Raw genomic sequence first — 25,678 nt, 5'->3', positions numbered from 1 at the left:
CTGGATGCAACAGAGGACGCTCTCGCAGTCACTCCCTCTCTCTGTCACTCCCTCTCGCTGTCACAAAGACATTTGTGGGACCGTACAATTTCCCAGAAACTGTATTTAATTTGCAGGCATCAGGAAGCCACGATATGAATATGCAGGAGACTCCCGGAGATCCTGGGAGACTTGGGATGTCTGATTATTTCACTTAGTGGGTTTCATGGTGGAATTCCATCATGGGCGGGATGGAAATGGCTAGTCGGAGCTGAAGGCTTTGTATATTTGTCATCCTGTTGGAATACTGTACCAACGGGATGATCAATGGGACATGGACTGCCGAGTGTTTGAAGTAGGGGCTTGTAAGAACAATGACATGGGACCTTGTGTGGCCACAAGATGGGCAGCTGGTCACAAGATATTTACGAGGGCCCCGTCCGACTAACATCACAACTGGAACGTCAGCAGGAGGATCCAGCGCTCACACGATACATCCACAACAAATATTTGAAGCTTTGATGTCTGCTGGGAGGGGGAGGTGTTTCTCTTGTATGACGTACGAGGCTGAAGGCGAGATGGGGGCACAGGTGCTACATTGGTTAGTGTAATGTCCACAGCTAACAGCGAGAGATGTGGAAAAGTGTGTGACAGCAGCTGAAGACTGCACAACAGACGTCAATGAGGGTCATCGCTCACTTTAACGTGTGCCACACAGTGTGATGTCATCCCCTTAACAACTAAGCTGAGCTGCAGGTGATTTAATGGGCACGGGTGAGGGAGAGAGCTGGATCTTGCAGTTGATTCTTTGTAAAAGCCACCCCCCCCCCCACACAAAAAAAGCCACCCCAAAAACCTGAGAACTGGGTGCCCACCTAACAAATGAATATCCTGACGTCTGTGTTTTCGGGTCCAGCCCTAATATTTACTGAATGTGACAAAGCGTCTGGGTTGGACATCGTCTAAAATCACTTACCCTACCTTTACTATCAACACCTGAAATGAACATTATGATTAGGCACAAACAGCTTACTTTGCTTAAACTGATCTACAGTTGAGGCACATTTTGTACACAAAGCAAAGTACCATCTCGTTTCAGTCTCAGCCCAAAGCAATGAAATGTAAGCATCCTCTTCAGTTCAGCATGACTCTGCTAGCTTTGGATGATGCGATCCTCGGGGAGGAAAATATCTTTGCCTGAATAGCTTTTCTTCCTTACAGGTTATCGCAATAGCACCTATCTGAAGCAAAAATGACTCAAATGTGACACTGACTGGATATCCAGACTCACGTTGAATCAGTAGGAAGTGTGCCATACGGATTCATTTGAATCAGACTGAACTGGAATAAATTGCATGATAAATGGATTACGATAAATTGGGTTAAAGAGAAATAAAACTGGAATATAAATGAGTTGTATTTATTGGATGGCTCCGAGCCTGTTTGTTTTCTCTGTAAAGTGCTTTGAAATTACTTGACATTTTTGTGAATTAGTGCTTATACGAATAAATCAATAGGAAACTGAATTGACTGAAAAGGGCGTAGTCCTGCAGAGTGATTTCTTTCTCCAGCACACTTGAAAAGGCCGATCGTCCTCAACGCAGGGAAACTTAGTGAATTCCAAACGATTCGGAAACATGACAAGTTAGGACACATGATCGCCCGGGGACTCATTTATGGTTAAGTGGTTTAGCAGACTGAATAAAATGTACAGTAAGAGCACATTCTGGTGATTTGGTGTTACCAAAACTACCTTTAATAATCCTAATGACAGGGAGGCTGAAAGACATTGAAGAATGTCTTTCCTTTGCTTAAAAAAAATGAGTGCCTATGAATATTGTCGGGGTTACTTTCAAAAGACAACCTTGGAGATTGGAAATGAGACTTTTGTCATAAACTGGCTTTGCTGTAGGGCTGTATTCTCTTGCGTCGGCTTGTCATCATCAGAGCGCTGATTGTCTGCTAATCTTTAGTACCCGTGGAGAACCTCGATGGAAATAGCTATTTTCCTGGCATTTGGTTCCTTAATTAAAACTATGTTTTCCATATATAAATATAACGGTGGACCAGCTGCTGTAGAAAAAGAGATGACTGACTTTGGCTAATGTCTCTGCAACTCTGTTCACAGTTGTGTCCGGCCGAGTCACAGGTTGCAGTGTGAAGCTGATACGTACTGGTTCCCCAAAAAGAATAAAAAAAAGAAAAAGTATTGCTGAAGAGTAGTACAATGGCGTATAGAGGTTATAATGCACCTCGCCAATGTGACCCAATTACACCATCGGTGTAAACAAATGTATTACTCTTAACTGGTCCTGAAGTCACAGAACACACGTTATTCCTTAATTGAAAAACTAAATGTCGGATAACGTTCGAAACAAATACATTTCAGTCTTGTGGAAAATCCACCACAACCTTTGTGCAACTTGTTGTTTAAAAGACTTACTTCACTACCTGTGGTGGCATAATGGCTGTCTTTGGCGGGGGGGGTTTACTTTCGACCGTTTCCAAGGTGCCCTCCTTGCCTTTCTTCCTGGGGGGCTTTTTTATGGGGGTCTTCTTTGGTGTGGGGTCCAACAGGTCCCCTGTCCTGGAGCCGTTCAAGTCCTGCTTCTCCGGGCTCTTGGCTTCTGGGGTACCGCAGCTGTTGGCGACGGGCGCCACCATCTTCTGGAGGCTGTTGGAGGTGGGCAGCAGGGGCTTGGTGGAGCCCTGCTGGCCGAGCCCACTGGACGCAGTCCTCTTGGCTTTCTGCGGTGGTGTGGGTTTCTCCTTGTGCCCCTTGGATGGAGAGAGACCATTGGTCTTGGTCAGTCCTGTCCCCTCATGCCTGTTGATGCTTTGGGTTTTCTCCTTAAGCTGAGCAGCCAGCAGCGTGGCGGCCTCAGAGTTCATGTGAGGGTGGATTAACTTGGGGCTCTTGGGGGGCTCCTTGGGGGTCTGCTTTGGATTGTCAACACATTTCTTCTCAGGTGAGGAGCTATGGAAATTACTTATCTTCTTGAGGGCGTTCTGGACGACACCGTTGATGTGATCCATGTGACTGGGGCTGTGCCCGTCCCCAGACTTCTTACCTCGCAGAGGTTTGTGTTTGCTGGCGGACCCATTGACACCTGTATCCTTCCACTCCTGGTTCTTTTGTTGGGCTCGACAAATATCCTCTATTTTTTGCCGCTCTTCACTCTTGGATGACCCATCGCTGGAGCTCCTCTTTTTCTCTTTGGACATTATAAACGACTTAACTCCTCCCTGCTGTTCTGCCAGTGGAGACCCCGTTGTGCTACCGTGTATCCACGACACTTTGGGCTTAGTAGAGGGGTCTGGGGGGCGAGGCTTGGGCTTTCCAGGCGAAGGCGGCGGCTTGCCGTTTCGCTTGGGCTCCGGGGTAGGGGTGCTATCCCCGTCCCTTCCACTGCCCTCGTCGTCCTTGGACTGCTTTGAAAGTCGGGCGACGCGAGCGTAGAGGGCCGCGGCCGTGGAGTCAGAGCCGCTGTTGGAGCCTTCGCTGTCAGAGTACTTGTGTAGGCGCGGCTCAGCGCTCTCCGGCTTGGTGACACTTGTGTCTTTGAGGGAAGTGTACTCCCCTGCATCCTCGTCGTTAAGCTCCTCTTCCACCTCCTCTGCAGCAGGGCTTGGGCTCTGCTTCTCTTTGGCATCACTCACAGATTCTGTTGACCAATGGAAGAGGGCATATCAGATGAATTATATAACCTCAAAGATATAGCAAGTTATAGGCTTCATAACAATAAAATATGATCAGGTAAATTGAACAGAAAGAACACATACAGTAAAATGAAACATATAAGGGAAATGACACATATTTCAAATCTTTACCGTTTCCTTTATTTGGAGACTTTTTATTCAAATGTGTTTTCTACCAATCTACAAGAACTTAGTCTTACTATGGATTTACGTGGAAAGCTAACTAGACCACTCCATTTCCTGTTTATACTTAACATGTTCTCAAAGGAAAACCATGACCTAGATGGCATGTGATTAGAAGCCAACTATCTCCATAATGACATTTGCAGACTTGCATGAGTCACGGCGAAGTCTGGTTTCTGAAAGAACACAAACTAATCTCGGAGCTTGCACGAGAGTGTGAAACTCCCCTGTGATCAAGACTCATTGTGGATTTACGTGCATCGGTCCAGATAACCATACTGTTTATTCACAGTGACTGACCATCGTTGGGAACGCAGTAAACTGGCCCTTCGTCTTCACTCTCATAGGAGGAGAAGGACTCCTGGGAGGACCAGGAGGAGGGGGACATCTGCTCGGCCACAGAGGGGGGCTCGATGAAGCTGCAGTTGAAGGTGTTCTCCGGGTCGTGGTGGGCTACTGAGAACAGAAAACAAATGAATAAGCCAAAAGGTCATTTTGAGGGTTTTGTACTATATTACAAGAACAACAGTCTGTTCCCACTCAGACCCGAAGCGGTTCTGAAGAAACCGGCGGTTTTGATGAGTTCAATGGAATAAAGTGTTTTATTGCTTTTACATGTGAGCAAACACAGACTTCTATTTTATGGGTTTTTAAAAGCGAAAACTGATATTTGTGCGTAGGTCCTCTGTGTTTTCCCATTTTTATGGCTCTAGTGTAGTAACTGTCTCGTCATAAAGGGAATTAACCAACTCATACTGCTCGGTGGGCGTGGAGATAAGACACGAGTAGAACCAGGTACACTTGCTAGACTTGATACAAGGAGCATGTTTCACAAATATACTCCCCTACAAATCTGAGACGCAGCAAGTGCAGATCTGCTGCTACAGCAGCTGTATGAACATTATCTGATCAACTCCACTGATCAAGAGCTGGGTCCTAAGCTGAACTGCAGAGCAACATGAGCCTTCCTTCGCTGAATCCTCCTCTTCAGCTGTATGTAGGTCACATTTTTCTTCCCTCACTGTCTCCCTCCTGATCCCGCCATCCTCCCTCCACCCCCATCAGACACTCCGGCATTCTGCTGACCCCTGCTTCTCGGGACAGCTGTGGTTTCTGGAGCATATTTGGGGTTAATGATCCCATCCGGTGTGAAGAGTGCCGTTTTGGCCTATATGCACTGGGCGTTAACGCGACATGACGACCACTTCAGATGCTTCTGTTTAGATGCCAGATCCGTTGGTTTGTTCAAGCCCTCGGTAAACTTCCCCTGACTAAACCAGGACCACTGACTGAACCAGGACCCCGAGTGAACCAGGACAGCGACTGAACCACGACCCCGACTGAACCAGGACAGCGACTGAACCAGGACCCCGACTGAACCAGGACCCTGATCAGCAATGAGTTTCCCAAGTGCCAACATGAATAGGGGTGGGCAAAAATATCGATATGGCAATATATCGCGATACTTTTCCAGCTGATTCAATATCGATTTTATTTTTTTTTTTTTTATCCCCGATTTTTTTCCCATTATATCACCCAGTGCTCCTACCTAAGTGACAGTCCTGGGCATTGCCACTCTCTACCAACCCTGGGAGGGCCCTGCACTGAGCTCAGGTTTTATTTCATGTTTTATTTCATTTTATAATTTATTTTTTATATAACACAATTGCCTGTCCTTAAAAAATGAAAAATAATGGACAGAGGTTTATTTATTTATGGATTTATGTCTATACTGACTGATCACTGTGCCTGTCCTTGGTTCTAGTACCATCTTTCTTGTGTTTATTATCATTTGCCACATAATTAAAGCAACCTCATACTAAATTTAATGTTAATTTCATATGATGTAAATAATATGAAAAACATATACAAATATGTTGTAACTTTAGCTTGTATAGTTATAATAAAACATTGTTTTGACTCAGTTCGTCCCATGAATTGTCACTATAATCTGATGAACTTGCAACTCGGATTTTAAGATCCATCACTATCATCTGATGTACATATAAACAACTTGGATTTTAAGATGTGTAATGCATTTTAAAATTTTTCGGTGAACTATGTAGAATATAATAATCGGGATATCGCATAATCGGGATATCGCAATGTGTATCGTATCGTGGCTCAAGTATCGTGATGCGTATCGTATCGTGAGGTCCTTCCCAATAACCACCCCTAACCAGGACGCTGACTGAACCAGGACCCCGACTGAACCAGGACCCCTGACTGAACCAGGACCCCTGACTGAACCAGGACAGCGACTGAACCAGGACCCCTGACTGAACCAGGACCCCTGACTGAACCATGACCCCTGACTGAACCATGACCCCTGACTGAACCAGGACCCTGATCAGCGATGAGTTTCCCAAGTGCCAACATGAAACAATAAAATCTTACTAATATATATTTATATTTTGTCAACAGTCTGTTTTGACGTTCCTCTCACCATAACATATACTGTAAACCCAAATGTCTGGTTTATTTTTCATCCTAAACCCTGCTTGTTGTTCACGCAGTTGCTTCCCGTGACCAACCATCACATCACGCGCCCTTCAATTAACCCTCTTTCGCCTTCAGGTTTTTCTCCACCAAACACCAGGTTTGGCCTATTTCTCTTTTTCCTTTTAGCTGTGTTAGCTGTGTTTGCTGACTAAAGCCACTGCTTCAGGTCTATATTGAAGCCTTGCTGTTTAGTTTGTAAGTATTAGCTTGACTAGCTATACTAATGAGGTGTTGAGGTGTCACTCGCATCACATGGATCCCACTCATTTCCTATGGAAAGCAGGAAGGCATGGTCGCCATCGACATTCAGGCCACCCTGGTCCAAATTTACACAGACGAAAGCCCTGAACAAAAGGCCGTTATCCAATCAAAGCAGACATTGATCTCTACTAAACTGCATTTGATTTTCTCCGTAGGCCCTTTGCTCTAATAGTCAAGTGGCAACCGTCCAACTTCCAGGTTAAGTCTCGTGATGATAGCTAGATTTGCTGCGGTTCCTTGACACGCCGCTTTTCACAGTCTGGTTTTAAAAAAATAATTTTGGTCTCAATTGTTTGATTTCACCACCTTGACGACTCTGGGGGGGAATTTATATCAAGCAATACATTTATGTCTAATATGACTGATTGACAGTTGGTTCAGCCGCCAATATCACTTCTTCATCTGTAATCGTCATGATACAAACATAAGCCAAGTAACCACCGGTTTATACTAACCCAGCTTCAGCTAAACCAGCAGTGATTTAGATTTTTGCCAACAACTGGAATGGCAAACATTCCTGCATTACAACAAAATAATAAAGCTGAAATACACCACGATTGTGGATTTCTCTTGACGTTTTTGAATACAAGCCTCCCGGGGGTGTGGTGGGCAATAAGTCTTGACGCTAATTCGCTCTTGGTATAGTGGACATGTGGCCTTAAGGTCCATTTAAAGTCCCCTTTTGTACATCAGTCTGTTCTAAAACATTGTTTCTGTCACTATCCCACATACAACCTTCTGTAACTTTTATATGAAAATAAAATCTTAGGTTGCCTTACCCATAAAGAAATGTATCCCACATGTCTTTTAATTGTAGAACCCACTAACTCCACTCCAAAATTGGCTATTTCATATTTACAATTACACAAAGTGCGTGTGTATATAAATGGGCAATTCATTCCTATAATTTCACCTGTGCATGACTGACATTAAAACTTCATTTTTGAAACTGCTTTCGGATGTTTCGCCCGAAGTTCCCACCTCCCACACATGGCTCACTGTGCTCAATACTGCCCCCCTCTGGTGGCGTTGTGCCATTTCAACCGTAATGTTAAAGGTATAGATACATGAAAAACACATTTTTCTTGATTTTTTGTGTTTTGTTGGGTGTCTTGACATCAATTACACCCAAAAAAAATGAACTTTTAACATTCAGTGTATTGTGTGCTTTCTGGGATTTTCCGCACATTTATGCAAAAACGGCGCATCTGGTTTGGTGGCGGACCGTTACGTAACGGTCCGCTAAATCACCGCCCCCTCCACCCAGCTCCCTGTCTCCTCTCCTCTCCAGCGCACCATTAATGCTGATTTATGGTTCCGCATTACACCGACGCAGAGCCTACGGCGTAGGGTTACGCGGCGACGCGCACCGTACGCTGAACCCTACGGCGTAGGCTCTGCGTCGATTTAACGCAGAACCATACATCAGGCTTAACACAGAGCTGTTTAGAGCCCCCTCTGTTCTCATCACCGGAGGACAACTGCTAAAAAGACCCGCGGCCACTGACTGGACTTAAGATAAGGGGACACTGCTGCTTCGCATGCCTTTATTTTTGTGATTGTTTGCTGTGGACTGTCTGCTTCGCCGTGCTGCTTTTCCGTGCATGCTTCGCCTGTCGCTCCCGGCTTAACTCTCCGACGCCGCTGTTAGCGTATTGCTTGCAGGGAGCTACGGTGCTGCCTTCCAGTCCTCTGGTCACGGACTTCATCCCCGGGCTGTAGTCGCCCTGTCTGGGCTGTGTGTCGGTGTGTGGTTCGGTGTGCGCGCGTGTGTGTGGAGACGGCAGAAGTGTGTAGCAGTTGGGTTGGAGGAGGTTTGGAGGAGGAGCGGGGCAATGATTGACAGGAAAGGGGGAAAAGGAAGCGTTTTTCACTGCGCAAAAAAACACCGTCATAAAAAGCCAGGCATGGAGTACTGGAGTGAAGTTTTTCTTGTTATACCTTTTTAGACACATTTGAGGGATATTGGCCAAGACTTTTAATAGTGTTAAAAGCATGTTAAAAATTATGTCACAATACCTTCAAGCATCAAGGCTACGCTCCCAAAGACAGACATAACTGCAAGACATGGCCAGAAGGCCCTGTGTCCGTTTCAGTGGCACAAATGGCCCTTTAGTCTGTTTCATCAGGGTTTGACTGATTTCCCGGGGAGGGTACAAATGGGCGTAGAGGAATATACCACTGGATGGTTTGCACGGAGCTTGCGCTACTCTGATGCAATTGGTTCGGTACGTTCTATACCGATGGAAACGGTTGCAGATGGCTGAGGTACCAGAGCCATTTCACAAAGTGACTGAGTGAGTGAGTATGGCTCACCAGGCCTAAATAACATGCATTAAGCATTTTTATGATCGCTTGTTTGATCTTAAAACTCTTTATTAGCTTTCTTACATTTCACTAAAATCTAAATACTGAAGACGAATGTAGTTAGAGAACAAAACAAAAGGTCTAAAGGTCTTTAATGAGCTTTGGGGTCATTTTAACTGAGACATAGCAGCAATCTATTTCAGATGATAGAGGCTCATCTGTCAACATTAAGATTTTTAAATCTCCACATGTGACATCAATAATAAAATAGTTTCCTTATGTTTACAAGTCCATCTATCAATTTTACCACTGGGTGTCACACAGAAATCTCCACCAAAACATTCCCTGTTGAAAAACTTTTTTAAGAGATCCAGAAGGCTCTTTTCTTCCCCACTCGCTGTATCCAGGGTACTGGGTACATGAGAAACAGCTCTGTAACAGCTATCAATAAAAGCTCTCCGTTCCTGTCCAAGTCTCGCATCCTTTTCTAAGAGGCCTTCTGGATTACTGGGCGTAGGTGATTCAGCTATGATGAGTTATTTACGATGCTCCAGGCCATCACTCAGATTGAAGCAAAGATTTCTTCAGTTGAGGTTTTCTTAGTGCTGGAAATCATCCTCCAGACCGCATCGCAAACACTTCTCCCAGAGAACTGGATGGTGACATCTTGTTCATGCTTTTTTGGCTGGAAGTTTTACCTCCAAGCTTACAAACCCCATATGTCACTAATGCGTGTAGAGCAGTCTCTCTGTAGTTCGGCACTACTTCCTCCATAAGGGAAATACTTTTCTTTCTAACTGCTCCAGCTAGGCTCCAGCAAAGCTACAAGATTGTCCGTCATTTCTTGTTTTGTTTTTTTTGTTTGTTTGACTGTTTTGATCATCAGCCATAACCTGTGTCTTTTTAACGAAATAGTTACAAAGTAAATATATATATATATATATATATATATATATATATATATATATATATATATATATATATATGTACACACACACACAGGGCTCAATTATTATATTATATGTTCACTGCCTGTCCAAACTTGAGCTTTGATAATGGCGTGTATTGTGGTGTTGTTTACGCTTGTGTTATGGTAAAACATCCATTTCCATCCAGAGTTGCATCATTTCTTTGCTAGAATCTTGCACCAATGACAGGACAGACCTATCCAGTACATCCCGAAGACTCTCAGTGGGGTTAAGGTCTGAGATCTGCTGTCGCCAAGTCATTGCTGAAATGACGACTCATGCTCCCTGAACCGGTCTTTCACAATATGACTCCAATGAATCCTGGTGCCGTTATCTCTGAATATACTCAAAAAATTAAAAGATTGACGGAAAACCCAAGTCATTCACAACATTTGGTTTCAGCTGACTTGAATTTTGGGGATAGATAGTTGCTGAAGGAACCTTTGATCATTATCCACATGACATTTCACCATTAAAGAATGTTTTGTCTAATAAGTTGTTTTCTTTAGTCTACACGGCTGCTTAACTCCAAAAGCTTTACGTTTGTTCTGCTTCCTACATGCACGCCTCTTCCTGTCACTATTATGCTATGCTATTATGCTATGCTATATGCTTCCACACTTCTAATATTGATCTTTTTCATCAAATCTCCACTTATGGTCATTGAAGATTTTTCCCAACCAAAAGAAAAGAATAATGCTCAGTGCGCAGCAGCTGGCAGACAAACAGAGGCTCTGCAGACGGAGGAATGTAGAGCGGCTAACCTAGAGATCTCCCTCCTGCAAGTCAGCAAGCCAACACATGGGCACATTTTACAGGACTGCCTGTACAGTATGCAGCCACGGGAACAACTGCCCTTGAAAGCTGCGTCCTGGAGACCGTGGGTCCTGGGGGGCAGTTTGACTGCAGACTGGACGCCACTCTGATCCCTCCCTGCATAAAGGGCTTCACACAACAGCCCGTGATTGACCCGTCCCAGCTGCTCGGCTCCACAGCCACAGTTGCTCCGCGGGGGCAGAGCCAGCCGAGAGGCAGCCGGCTGCAGGCTAAAGCCTGAAAGCATCGAGTTAAAATACTGCTCTAGTCCTCTGGAAATCTGGGAGGGGACCGGCGTCAAAATTAGCCAGCAATAATAATAATGATATGCAACAAAACATTTCCATTTCTAAAAGGCAAACTTACTAAATGCATTTGCTGCATAGGAAACCGTTCTCCCCCCTTTATCTCACCCCGAGTGCAGCTGCAAACACATTTGTGATCCCAAAGCCAGCTTGTTCTGGGTAAACAAACATTAAAAAGGCAGGTGGCACTGATCTTTAAAGGGATTCGTAAGGGAGCATTCGGACGCGGAGGATGCGAGCACTGCCAGACGGAATATGCAGGGCGTGGAGTAAATATGCTTAAGACAGGAATGTTAAACTCCAAGCATCGGATCTGCCAGGAGGGGAGAAGGTGACCAAGTGTTTACGTAGCTGCGTCTCTCAGACCAACTACGCTGGGACAACATTTTTGTCTCGTGTCCTTTATTCCCCGAAGCCCTGATCCCCCATCAGTTTTGTCTTGCCACATCTGTTGCCTCTGACCCTGGCGTGGATAAATCACAGCTCTGACACGAGCTGGGGTAAATTTGACCACTTCCTGTTTCCAGCCCCATCGGGCCCCCTCTGGAATGTGTGTGTGCAGGACTGCGTAGCTCCAGACAGAGTTAGAGTTTCTAAATGCTGGCAGATCGCGCCTCCGTGGGCAGCACAACGACAGGCAGAGCAGCAGAAATGGGATCAAATTGACATATTAGAGTGAATTTGAAATTTTCAAAAAATGTCTTTAGCTCCAGTATGAAGTATGAAGCCTCTGAGTTACGTGTGTATGTCACACTATTATCTATAGTAGAAACTGTTTTAGCACTTTAAACATGAGTATTTTCTACAGCAGAGCCACAAAGACGACTCTGTCCGAGGGTCGGACCTGAACTGAAACGTTACACGGGCAGATGTGAGCGAGAGAAATCAGCTGTGAAACTGAGGAGCAACCTGCTCCTCCAGCGCTGGAAAGAAAGCAGCATGAGGCTATAACCCGACAGAACGACATCATCCTCAGCACCCATTAAAATTCTTTGCGGCACTTAAGCCAAAGCAAAGTTAAGAGGTTATGTCTGCAGTTTCTGAAATGTTATGGCCTTTAAGATGTTCAAAAAAACAAACAAACAGATTCCCACAGTGGAGATATCTGGAGGCATCTGTCTACATTTTCTGGGGAAAACAGAAAAAAAACAAATAGCTGCTAAACAGGAAACAACTATTTAAAAAAGGAAAGATGATTTTCAATAAATCGATCAGTTGATTCGTTGGCAAATAAGAACTTTCTAGCTGAACAAGACTATAGTTTGATTTTACAATAAACACTCCAGTATTTTCACAGTAAATTCACGCATGAGAAGCGCATGATGTTGCATTTATTCTGCAAGTATCGCTGGAACAATCACTTACATGGGGGTATAAATAAATAACTCAATAAATGCAAAGTGACCATCTCCCCTCATGAACGTTAAATTAAACATGTTTTGAAGGAAATTCTGAAGCTCAAATTCCCCAAAAGATTTTTTTTAGAACTGAAGAAAATAGCCATGAAAAACTGTTTGTGATGGGTTTTTAAAAAATCCTCTTATCTCATCTTGCTACTAAAAAAAAAGAGTGCGGTCACAGACAGATCTGTCACGCACACCACGAGACCTGAGCATGGAGCAGCGCGCTGCAGCGCCGCCCAAACAGAGCAGCCTTTGATAACGCGTCACTCACCACCAGACGGGCCCCTCTTACAACCATATTCCTGTTTTTTTTTTTTTTTAAATAACACAACCTCCTTCTCGGCACAAGAAAAACTTTCTTGGAGAAGAGGATGATGGAAAATGGGTGAAAAAAATGAGAAGAAAAAGGCCCAAGTCTAGGGTTGTGTCAATATAAACACATGGCATTTGAGAGCGCCAAGAATAATAACGGGCTTTAAAACCGGACCGTTTCTTTCAAATGAAACCCCAAACTCGCCTGCAGCCGCCGTGCACGTTTCAGCCGTGTTCATTGTCTACGCGGCAGACTTAGGTAGAAGTAGAAAATGCTGTCATTGTCTTCAAACTATGTCAAACGGGGAAACATCACCCCCTCAACATCCCACCGGTCAGAATCTAAACATTGCATTATTGGTGAATTTGCTGGTTATTAATGCCTACAATCCTCCGTGCAAGCACTAAAGATAAAGATCTCATCAAAGCTGCTGCTTCTGGCACTGCAGCGCTGTGGTGAGACATGAGAAAAAAAGTTTTGGGGCTTACCGACTACTTTGGGCAGTTTCTGTCGCCTCAGTGGAATACGGGGAAGTTTAGTGCTGATTCTGCTGAATCGTCCACACAAGATCCGTTTGGCTTTTTTGCTGTTGGTAGAGTTGCCTTGGTTAGCATCGAAAAAAAAAGGATGACGCCATGGAAATCCAAATGAATCATGCAGAAGAGGTATTTAAAGCCTGGCCCTCGGCCTCTGTCGAGGGCTCACACGGATCTCTTTTTCAATTCACACAGCAATGTCGGTATATAAACGACTACTTAAAATGACATTTTTGATGCATTTATTCATTTGAAAACCTGATATCTGTAGGAAAAAATGTTGCTGGGTTTTCATTCTCACTTGTGGTTGTCTTTGTGTCGACAGAGGCAGCAGCAGCAGAGCAGCGAGAGCAGGGTGATCAGTAAGAAGGAGACCAGGGAGCCTGCTGCGATCACACCCATCCGCTGGTTGGGATCTGACAGATAAAATACAGGGAAAAGAGGATGTGCCAGTTACAGACAAATGCCTCTCTTTGTCACAGTTAATTGTAAAAAGTGTGGAATAAAGCAACTGAAACAAAAAATAGCTTTAATCATGCAATAGCTTTCATAAAAACTGATGTAAATACTCTCAGAAGAGCTGAAACCACTTTCCCCTCCACTGGAGACCACTTTCACAACTCTACCCATCATCATAGGTGATCAGTGATTTATTAGCACCCCTCCTTCTTGAAGGGGGATACACCCAAAATAAAAAAAAGGACGTTTATTGCATACTTATTGATGGTGTTTCACACTTGAGAAGATAGACGAGTGCCGGAGGAGGAGTAAACTTCGATTAATGGGGTAACGGGCCGAGACCCTCAGGTCTTCATGCTGTCACATAAATCTGCGGTGGATTATGGGACCGTCTGGTTGTGGTATGTTGTCATCGCTGATCTGGGCCGGGACTGAAGTGAGAGCGACTAGTTTTGATGATGTCACTGACCCCCGACTGTATGAAAAGAGCAGGACTGAACACCCTGACGTCACTCAGGGTTCTGTGGAGCATGCAGCCCAAGCCTTTTTATTCGTTTTAGTTCCACGCCACCATGATGTCAGGGACTGACTGTGGCCTGAGGCTTCTCCGAACTGGTTTCCAGCGAACGTTCGGGCAAAGTGGGTCAGTCTGAAAGAGTCACCTGTTCCTACTCCATTACAGGGGACGCGACCAGCGACCAGCGACCAGCGACCAGCAGACTTTGTGTGTGAACGAAGGTAATTGTGGCCCCCTGGTTAGTTCAGCTTCACTTTGGTGTTTGTTCAGAGGAAGTTAAAGGGGACCTATTATGAAAAACACGTTTTCTCTTGCTTTAACATATATAAAGTGGTCTCCCCTCAGCCTGCCAACTCAGAGAAGGAAGAAAGCAACAAAAATCTGCAGTGTCTGTACAGCCGCCCGGATGAGCCGTCCAGTGTGATGTGGCTTCTACGAGCCGTTCAGATTCTGCTCCCGTCATTACGTAACGAAAATGCGATTTACATAGGTTGGCCCCACAACTTACTCCGCCGGCCGGAGCTTCCGCCATTTTTTCCAGCCAATCAGCACAGTGCCTCATTATCATAGCCCCGCCCACTCAGAATCCCGCATAGATAATGAGGTTAGAGAATGGGATGATAAAGACATGGCTCAGAGGCTGAATTTCTCATTTACTTAACAAAAACAATCAAAAGCTTGTTTTTAAGACATTCAAGGCCTGTTTAAAATAGGTATTAGATGCCATAATAGGTCCCCTTTAAGTCAGCCCTTAGATAGGTAAAGCTACGACAGCTAGCCATTTACCATGAAGCCATCAAAACCGCGCCCCTAATTATGCATAAAACTGCCACTTTACAAATGTATTAGAGTATTAGAGAGGAAAAATAAAAATAATATTTTAGAGGGGGAAGATTTTTTTTTCATTATGCACTTCGAGAAAAAAGTCGAAATGTCGAGAATAATGTTGAAGTACAATTTTGAGAAAAAAGTAGAAATTTTGAGAAAAAAAGGCGAAATTTCCAGAATAAAGTTAACCTTCTGAGACTGTAACAAACAGCGTATTACAAAATTCCTCGTAGGCCTATAGATGAAACTGTATTTCAGAATCGGCTTCAGACTGGATTTGATGGGCCAGAGGAGACATTTCGACTTTATTCACCAAATTGTATTTCAACTTTATTCTCGAAATTTCAACTCTATTCACAAGTTTTCGACTTTATTCACGAAATTGTATTTCAACATCAATCTCAACATTTCGACTTTTTTCTTGAAGTGCACAATAAAAAAAAATCTTGCCCTTGCAAATATTTTTTTATGTCCTGCATGGCCCTAATACTCTTCCGTAGTTACCTGAGGTGTATCTTAACCCCCCCCCCCGGCCGCTGTTACAGACGTGAGCCAGCCCCCTGTGGTCATCTAAGGAACTGCGCGTCTCAACACTCGACTCCAAACGCCACGCGTTGTTGTTTGTCGCTGAGCAAACTGTGGCCTGACGAAGGTCTCGGCTATCTCTGTCTGCTCTCAGCGGATACCCTCATCTCCTGCCTCCAATAATCCCGCTTTCAAACCACCAACTTTTTTTTTCTCCCTGGGCTCTTTATTTCAGTCCAAATGATCTTTTTTTCTTTCCATTCCTCCATCAGCCTTTTTATTTCTCCTTCCTTCCTCTCGCTCTACCCTGGCTGCAGAGGAAAGGAGCCAACAAACACAGCCATAAAAAGGACACCAGTCTCGGTCTGGAAATGCTATCAAGGCCCCCCGAGTCTCCTCCACACACCGACCTGAAGAGATGACTGCTGCTCCTCGGAGCGCACAGCCAACCCTCACACCGTTAATGCCCAGCCAGGCTGCTGTCATTCTGGATGCACACTCGTTTATTTCAGCATATGCTGCCATGTAGTTATCTTTTGTTTTGTTTTGTTTTGTCTGAGAAAAACTGAACATGAGGTTGATTTTAAGATTGCAGCTTTCCTTACGGAGGTAGCAGGCCCCAGACACGGGATCACAGTTCTTGTCATTGCAGGAGCACGTTTGGTTGCAGTTGACTCCGTACTGGCCCGGCTGACAGGTCATGTTGCAGCTTGAGTGCAGAGAGGAGACAAAAAACAACATCTGTTTAAAGTTTATCCTACGGGGCAGATGTCCAAGAAGGGTGAAAAACTGAAAAGAAAATTCATAAGTGGGTAAGGTCGTGTCTCCAGCAGGGAATTTAATATTTTTGTCTCCTCTGTGAGTGGAGCCCAAAACATGGCGCTGGATCTTGCACTTCCCAGACCGGTAATTGTGGGGAAAAAGGTATTATGAGAGTCATCGAAACTCCTCATTGTGTATTGTGAAGCTGCCAGGGGCTTAAACATTAAACATGCCTTTCCCCCCCCCCCCCCCCCCCCCCCCAAAGAAGGTGTCTTGTGACTTACTAGGTGCCATAAAAGCCGGGGTCGCACAGACACTCTCCGGTGACAACATGACAGATGCCGTTAAAACAATGACTGCAGTTGTTCTCGCAGTTTTCGCCATACGTGCCATTGGGGCAACGCACCTCGCACCTAGCACATAAAGATAGACGGTTAAAAAAAAGGTACATATGATCCAATAGCTGAACACATTTCTAGTTTCAGAGTCTATGCTGATGAAGCTCTGCAGGACAGAAACACGACAGAAACAAGCAGCCAGCGGTTTTCTCACCTGTCCCCAATCCAGCCGGCGTTGCAGTGGGAGCACTTGCCATGGATGGGGTCACAGTGGTGACCGTCCTTGCAGGTGGGACACACCTCCTGGCAGTTCTCTCCGAAGAAGCCCTTGGAGCAGAGCTGATCGCACCGCGTGCCGTTCCAGCCCCTGTCGCAGGTGACGCAGCGGCCCTCCGTCACCTTGCAGGGCTGCTGGCCTTTGCAGTGCCCGCATCTGCCGGCACCCAGGTAAGACATAAGCAGCTTAATGGTGGGGTTTTCAAAGGTAAATGCACAGAAAGACATAAACACTACAGAATATATTCAATAACCATGTCTACCTCATACAGCTGCACCTTTCACCTTTTTTTTTTAAATTGTATATATGTTAATAAGAGCTGTCATTTGTCTATTTACTGTACAGTGAGTGAAAATAACCAAGTCAAATTCCATGTCTTGTTTGACCTGATTTGGCCAACTGATGATTCTGATTCTGATTCTGAACTCTTCCTGTGCTCTTTTGTGGCAGTTCTACTGTGTGACCATGTAAGGTAAAGTTTGTAACCTGAATTGCTTTAACATATATTGGCTGATAATTATAGGATAAAGCATATAAAGACCAGGCCCCAAATCTAACTTTATTACTTTCTGCCGTTAAAATGTTTAAGGGTTATGAGCTGCACCACATAAAAACTCTTATTTCCTATCAAAACCACATTAATAACATGGATCAGATGATAGGCATCTGTGAAATCTGTGTATTTGCGCTCTCCCAAACTTTTTTTTTCCCCCACCTGTTCCTGCAGTTTTGACCGTAGAATCCAGCCGGACACGGTTCCTTGCAGAGCTTCCCACGGTAGCCCAGAGTGCACGTGCAAGAGCCGTCGACCGGGTTGCACTTGCCGTGGTAGCACTGACAGTATCGTTCACAGCGTGGGCCCCACAGCCTCTCCCTGCACTGGCAGCGCCCCGTGAACTGGTCGCACGGCGAGCCGTTGCAGTTGCACTGGATGGCGCAGTTCCTCCCCATCCAGCCGGGGTTGCACAGACACCGCCCCGTCATGGAGTCGCACACCGAGTTGACGCTGCAGTAGCAGTTGTTGTTGCACTGGGGACCCCAGATGCCGGGGTGACATGTGCATTTTCCTGTTTGCTGGTCGCACTTGCCCTTTTGGCACAGACATGCGTTCTCACAGTTCGGACCCCAGCGGTTGTGGTTGCAGGTGCACTCACCGGTCAGGTCGTTACACTGGCCGTTGGGGTAACAGTGACATTTCCCTTTGCAGTCAGGTCCCCAGTACTGTGCAGGGCATTCTGTTAACAGGAAATGGGAGAACTTTTGTCAAATATCCCAAAAATTAGGGTCTATAAACACTCTATTGTGAGCAAAAGTCTAAATCAAGTTAACAGCTGTCACAATGTAGACACCAGACATCTGAAAATGGCAAGACGAATTGTGTACAAGCTTTTTGGACAAAAATATGATAAATCAGGATGAAGTCGTAAGGCCTTATTGTTTAACATGAAAGTATCACTTCCCCTTTCTGACTTCCTGACCAGATTGATGAGTGTGCTGAAAGTGATGGTGATGATGTCACCGCTGTCTATTTTAGAACGATGTTTAATCATGCAGAGAAAAGCAGAAGCTGAGCTTTGCTGTTGTGTCACAGGAAACAACGGGCCGCCCAAAGCACATGTCTTCCTCAAGCAACCAGCTTCTAAACTACGTTTCCTGGTCAAAACAGCAAACATTAATGCAGAAAAATAAGTCCAATAAAGACATTAAAAGTCTTACTAAGAGCTAACCGCCAGACTCCTTACAAACACCAGGAAACTGGACCATATTACACCGGTCATGAAATCGCTACACTGGCTTCCAGTGAGTCAAAGGATAGAGTTTAAAATCTTACTGCTGGTCTACAAAGACCTGAATGGTCTTGGACCTAAATACATGCTTGATCTGTTAGTTCCTATGAAGCTCCCAGACCCCTGAGGTTCATCTGGGTCTGGTTTGTTGTGGTTCCCAAGAACAAGAACCAAGCAAGGTGAGGCAGCGTTCAGTTATTCTGCTCCTCACCGGTGGAACAAACTTCCTGTAGACCTGAGGTCTGCTCCAACTGTCAGCTCCTTTAAATCAGGCCTAAAAACATTACTGTTTACTGAAGCGTACTCTTAAATTAAATACTTACCTGCTGTACTCTACTGCCCTTACTTTTTAACAACTTGTGCTTTTTATTATTTTACCTCTTTTCTTATCATTTTATTTCATTTATTTGTTATTTAAGCGTACTCTTAAATTAAATACTTTCTGAAAACCGCGAATGAGATGTGTACCTGCAGCACTCTACTGCCCTTAGTTTTCAGCAACTTATGCTTTTTATTATTTTATTCTTTTCTCATAATTTTATTTCATTCTATTTGTTATTTACTGTCTAATTATGTCTTGCCGCTTTTAAGGTTGATGTAAATCACTTTGAATTACCTTGTGTTGAATTGTGCTATATAAATAAAGTTGCTTTGCGTTGCCTAACAAAAGGCAGGCTGACACCGGCAACTACTTTCGTCCAGTTGTTTTCCCACCACGACAAAGCTGGAAACTGACTTTACAAGCACTGCTCAAGAGGTCAAGCTTCACATAATTCTGGGATATCACATAATTCATATTTGATCTTTTGCAGATTTGCATTCCATTAAGTTATTTAGCAAAAACACTTTCATCAAAAGTCTCTTAAAAGTCTGGACGGAGCAACTGAGTGGTCAAATTTTAGTTTCATATTTCAGCACGGTTATCTCTCATGATTCATATTTTATTTTTTGCAGATTTACATTCCATCTAATCATTTAGGAAACATGCTTGTCCAAAGTGGATATGTTAGGCACGCTGGAGCCTCAGCGGAGGATAGGGTTCTGCGCCATTTGACTGGAGTTATTCGTGTAAGTAAAAGCAAGAGTTTATCACTCGCCAGCTTGTAATCATACAATTTAAGTGTGCCACACAGCCGAGGTCTCCGGCACGCCGTCTTCCCTTTAAATAGCTGAAAGGCAACTGAATTTTACTGCAGGTGACGTTCGCAGCAGCCAGTGAGCGAGAGTGGCGTTTGCTTGTTTGTGAGGGAGAAAAAGAAATCAATTCTGGATGATGAAAACATCCATCTAACAAACAACTATCCGGGTTTTGAGGTCCAGCCCTCACAGGGAGCTCAGACAGCAGCGTCCCTCGTTTAACTTTCTTACATTATAAACAGCCAATCAAATTTCTTCCTGAGTGCAACTCAAGAGAGCTGTGCATTTTCAGACAGTCTCGCCCACTTGCATGCTTACATGCTTACATTTACCATTATTTTTGTGTGATTTCATATAAAATCATAGTCAATGCTTTACAAATTTACTTTACATTTAGTAATTAAGGAAATTAGGGCTGGGCAAAAATATCGATATGGCAATATATCGCGAAACTTTGCTGGCCGATAAGATATCCAGAATTTGAATATTGATTTATTTTTCCTTTCAAATAATAAATCATGTTTCAGACGGGTTGTAAATCCAGTACGACTTAATTGTATACATGGGCTTAAATTATATTAATTTCATATTATATAAATAATATGAAAAGCTAATGCAAATATGTTGTAACTTCAGGTTGTATGGTTACAATAAAACGGCATGGATAATTTGCATTACATTGTTTTGACTCAGCTTGTCCCAGGAATTATTATAATCGGATGTACATGCAACTCAGGTTTTAAGATGCATAATGCCTTTTACAGTTTTCAGCAAACTATGTATAACGTTGCAATATATCGCAAATTTGGATATCGTAATATCGTATCGTGACTGAAGTATCATAACATACAGTAGTTAGATGATGGTTTCCATGTATGTGATCCTTTATGCCTTTATGCTTTATGGGGAGTGGGGGGGGGGGGGGGGGTACAGAAACAGTGTTTATAAAAGAAGCGAAAAAAAATCCTTACTGGTGTCACAGCTGGCTCCAAAGTATCCATGACGACAGCGACATTCATTTGGCCTGACACACACCTCGTTGTCCTTGCAGGTGAAATTGCCCTCACAGAGAGCTACAGTGGGGGGGGGGGGGACAAAAAAAACAAAAACATGCCAAATTATTCAGCAGGCTCTCACAGTAAACCGTTTGACATATTCTGATAAATGTAGCAATTCTGCGTACGTGTCAGGCACTCATTCCCTAACTGCCCCCATCCACTGCAGCACACCAATCCCGGTGACCTGGAAGAAAGTTATGAGATACAGAATGAGGGGGGGGGGGGGTGGAGCGACAGACTGGAATTAAGCAAAACAAACACGTATCAAAGAGGCAACATCCACACCCGGCTCCCGCCTCTTTGATCCCATAGCTCTTACTGATGTGGCTCATGCGAAGCCTGCAAACGCGTGCGAGGCATTGTGCATGATGCAAACACTTAGTTTATTGTTATATAATTATTTCAATATGAGTAATTCCGGTCTGGAGAAGATAAACACACTCCAAAGCTCTTAACCTCCAAATCTGTGCAGTTTATCAGGTTCTCCAGCTCCCAGACAGCGAGGAGAGCGCATGAATATTCAAAGACAATATTTTGCAGGCGGTGTTCAGCCTGACAGGAAAGGACGGATGCATCTCCTCTTCCTCCCACGCCTTTAACCTCTTTAGGCCCCTGCAACACATCGGCTTCCCCCAAATTCTTTGAAGAAGAAGGATTGGTTTGCTTTCAGGGAGCAGCAAAGCGTCTTTTATCTTGCCAAAACAGGCATGTGTTGAAGATCAGAGATTTATTCTCTGTGTTCTTCAACTTCTTATTAAAGAAACAAGGTTTTTTTTTTGTTGTTGTTTTTTTTGCCATTTTATATACATATTGTGACAGCGAAGCTGGTGTTTCAGAGCTCCACCACCTTAACCAACGTTAACTGTTTACACTCAGTCGGTCACTGTCAGCACTCACAATGAATAACTATTTTCCCTGTTTTCTGCCATTAAACTGCTGTTTAAGAGCTTATCTTTAGGAAAGTGCTGTTCGATTTCGTTACCACAAAGACAATGGTTCAACTAAGTTTATCAAACACTTCCAGCTCTGCTCTTTCTCCACTAGAAAAACCATGTCTGGGGTTGAAAACGTCTCCAGGCTTACAGCTTTTTTCCTCACACATCAAAGATTTCTAGCAACTCGTGAAAGCAATTCCTTTTCAATAAAAAAAGACATTATTATTATTAGAGTCAAGTTCAACTGTGTTGCCGTTTCGTTCTCATTCAACAGATGAATGTGAGGACGCATACTGGAAATTCTGTAAAATAATGATAAATGTGAAACTACTTCCTTCTATTCATGTGATTCAAGGCAGAAAAAACAAAGTCATTACGAGTGAGAAGGAGGAGAATGAGGGAGCGGGGAGCGGAGGGGTCACCGGAGTGGATGTTGAATACAGCAACGACCAGAACTGTTGACACCAGGACTATTTATATATAACAGTGTGAAAAACCCAAAGATCCTGTCTGATAATTGCTCCTGATGCAGAGAAAAGTGTTGCATCACCATGACGTGTCTGATGAGCAGCGTTCAGTCTGACTGGACGGCACAGGAAGGGACACGTCTCTGGCCTTTCAGATAAGCTATTTTCAGGCTGGTCAAGTTTGTTGCACAGGACCTTTCTGTTGTTGTTGTTCTGTATCAACCCACCCTACAGTCTAGGAAAGACTCCAGTATAACAGAAATTCCCTTATAACGAACTGTAACCAACCTACGAGCACATTGTCTGGAAAATATTGGAGAATAAACTCAACATGAACATGTTTTGTGCCTCTGAATTCAGACCTTTCACTCAGCTGTGGACGTGCGTTTAACCACTGCTGAGAAGAAGCTGTCTGAATATGTGGATTCATTGGACAGAGAAAAGCCTCTCAGGTAACAATCTCTGGTTTCCAGAAAGTTCTGGGAAAGTTGCTCTTCAGCTGTGGGAGCGTTGCCCGAAAGTCATAACTCTGGTTGTTTCCATGGAAAGTTTTTTTTTTTTTTTTTTTTTTTGTAAAAATGAACCTCGTTCTTGGCTGCTTGCAACCTTCCCTGAGAGTACCCTGAACATTTTCTGAACCTCTCTGTTGTGGCAACCTTCGGAGACCCTTTTGCAAAGCATTCCCATTAGGTAGTATCCGTCACATCACAGGGTATTCCTGCCTTCTAACACTGCAATCCTTCTTTTTTCATGTAAACCTCCTCTAACAACCTAAATGAGGCTGGAAGGTGAATCCTGATCATTCTGTTATCAAACAGATCTCCCAACCTCGGGCCCAAGCACAGCGCCCCCTACAGGACAGCGACAGAACTGCTCCAGATGCAGGCTGCACATCTGCACAGCTGTCTCCTCCTCCTGTTGTGGCTACACAGGACAGACACCGTTATGTCTTCAAAATAGGTCACCCTGAATACACTTGAAAATGAGTGGATAACATGAAAATAAAAGCAGTTGAGGCTGAATGCTTCACTGAGGACTGTTTTTTTTTTTTTATGTACGAGGTAAAAGTATTTTACCAACTAATAAATGAGACCTGGTCACATTCAGAAAAAACTTTTCTTCTTCTTAAGCCACTAGAGGAAAACACAGCATTAAGAAGTGAGTGATGCACTTTTCCAAACTCTCAGTAAACTACCAGAAGAAGGTCAGACATGGCAGACAGAGCATGACCCCCCCGGGACCCCCGGGACCCCAGCTATAGAGACAAGGGGACCAAGGCGCGTTTCCTCTGCGTGCTTCTTACCCAGCTGATCTGCAGACATTCCTGCCTTTAGGGTTCAGGTCTTGGCTCAGAACTGAACAAAAGAAAAGACAAAGCAAGGCAGCACAAGCAGAAAGGTTCTTCACTTCCATCGTACAAGCAGCAACATCCTCCTAGACGCCGTCTTCACTCCGCATTTCCCTTCTCCAGGGCAGCAATGGTCGACTCTCTCTTCACTCCCGAGTCTCCCTCACGCGCATAATCCAGATGTGAAGAAAAACTTTTTTCTTTGGAAGAGTCACTGAATCCTTGTTCTTGAAATGTTTAACAAACCAACGCCACCGGGAAACTCGGCAAACACACACAAAAAAAGAAAACTGGAGAGAAAGGAAAAGACAAAAGTCCAATCTTCAAGTTAAAACTTCCAGATGAGTCGCCCTGATGCTCCTGCGGCGCGCTGGTTATTCCGATCAGGGCTTCTATCAAGCAGCAAGAGTCGACTCTTTCAAAGTTGACATTAGCAGATCAAATTTCCCCAAATCTCCTTCAAGTTTGTGGACTGTGGATGAGTTTGAAAGCGGAGAAGTCGTTTGCTTTTTCCCTTTTGGAGGAGAAGCGCGTAATCCGTAACTTTGGTCCTGTGTTGCGCTCTCAGGAGTGGCAGGAGGGAAATTCCTGATTTGTTACTCTATATTTGGCTCCGTGCGCCATCCCTCCGACTCCACATTTACATGGGCCCCTGCGCAACGGGGTCCACTTTAACGACCGCGGAGTCAAGGAACAAGAAAAAAAACAAAGAAACGTAGCCTACAAATGTAATGTTTAAATTAAGAAGAAATAACAGCATTATTAACAAAGCACTGTTAATTTTAGCCAATTGAAAATGATAACCATTGACTTTTTTATGATTTATATCTTTAAAAAGCCACGCTCATATGTCCTAAAATGATTTATAAAACAATAAAATGGTTTTCATAAAATCACAGTTTCAAAAAGTTCTTAATTAATAACTGGGCAGAGGGTCACGTGTTCGTGGTTGCCGTTGTGCGGTACCGGAGGTGTAAGTGGGAGAACACATGGGACAACAGCGCCCCCCTCCGGTGGTGAGGAGGAACTGATGCGGACATGTGGTTCCTATCTGCATCTGCAGATCTTGTGAACGCAAGTGCGAGGCCTGTTAATCCATTACAGATACGCCTAATGACCTCCAGACATCCAGTCTAATTTGATCCAGAGGGAGAAGATGTATTCAAACCGTTGGCTTCAAATAAAAGCAATAAAACAGGAGACTAAAAATACTGAGTGGGAAGTAAAAGTACCATATTAGTAGATACAACACAGCTGGATTATTGTTTGTGAAGAGTTTGTAAAGAAGCTCTGAATCAAACATATATTTTCCCTTTTTCGAAGTCAGCTTTTGGTATATAAGATCAATTTAATATTTTGTTGAAATATACAAATATAAAATGCTTTTTTTCTTCACCATAAAATGTCCAACTTTGTAGCATAAATAAACCTATTTACAACCTGTTTAAAAAAAAAAATGTTTTGGTCTCTGCAGCTAGAGTGTAGATCCATGACTACTGTACATGGGATGATCTTTTTATTAAATGAAGCAATTAATTAATGTATAATTATGGGAAAAACATTTGATAGATCTAATCCATCATCACTTCTTCATCAGTCATCGTGAGGCGCTTAACTCAGCAGCCGGCAGCTTGTGCTGTAAAACATAGATCGAGGACCACAGTTTAACCTCCGCTCCTGTACAGGTACGATCTGACCCAAAAGTGGCAAATGTTCCTATGAGCGGCTCCAAGATTTGTGTTAATGTAACCGAACCCTCGTCTTATAATGAGTTGGTTTCCAAGCTACTAAGAATACATAAAACATGTATTTTCAGATCGTTCAAACGCAATAAACTGGATTTCTTTTCTCTAAAAGAAGAGCAACCTCATGGAGGCCAAGACACTTGTACAAACTCCGACTCTCTTCCAGCCATATTTGCAAGAGAAATAATGTCATGCTTGAGTGAAGGTAGGCTGTAGGTAATAA

The 25,678-nt window shown here is 43.9% G+C and overlaps 1 protein-coding gene across 1 annotated transcript; it reads right to left on the bottom strand.

The window, feature by feature from the left end:
• Positions 1-556: 556 nt before the first annotated feature.
• Positions 557-24,296, bottom strand: scarf2 (scavenger receptor class F, member 2). The gene is made up of 11 exons (XM_061730530.1): positions 23,666-24,296; positions 21,086-21,144; positions 20,874-20,975; positions 17,694-18,213; positions 16,916-17,134; positions 16,648-16,776; positions 16,207-16,310; positions 13,574-13,688; positions 13,225-13,322; positions 4,162-4,317; positions 557-3,644 (listed from the first exon to the last, which is right to left on the bottom strand). Exons 1-11 carry the CDS (start codon positions 23,773-23,775, stop codon positions 2,419-2,421), a joined length of 2,838 nt encoding a protein of 945 aa, XP_061586514.1. The 5' UTR covers positions 23,776-24,296; the 3' UTR covers positions 557-2,418.
• Between the last annotated feature and the right edge of the window lie 1,382 nt (positions 24,297-25,678).

The sequence above is a fragment of the Cololabis saira genome, chromosome 9, assembly GCF_033807715.1.
Source record: "Cololabis saira isolate AMF1-May2022 chromosome 9, fColSai1.1, whole genome shotgun sequence".
In the NCBI taxonomy this organism is placed as follows: domain Eukaryota; kingdom Metazoa; phylum Chordata; class Actinopteri; order Beloniformes; family Belonidae; genus Cololabis; species Cololabis saira.
Note: the sequence above shows the minus strand (reverse complement) of the source record. Positions and strands in the feature narration are given on the sequence as shown.

Excerpts from the sequence above, each read along its gene's own strand:
- scarf2 (XM_061730530.1), bottom strand. The coding sequence starts at position 23,775 with ATGGAAGTGAAGAACCTTTCTGCTTGTGCTGCCTTGCTTTGTCTTTTC. Across the intron at positions 18,214-20,873 it reads TGGAGCCAGCTGTGACACCA|AATGCCCTGCACAGTACTGG; the intron begins GTAAGGATTTTT and ends TCCTGTTAACAG. Across the intron at positions 4,318-13,224 it reads GAAACTGCCCAAAGTAGTCG|TAGCCCACCACGACCCGGAG; the intron begins GTAAGCCCCAAA and ends TTCTGTTCTCAG.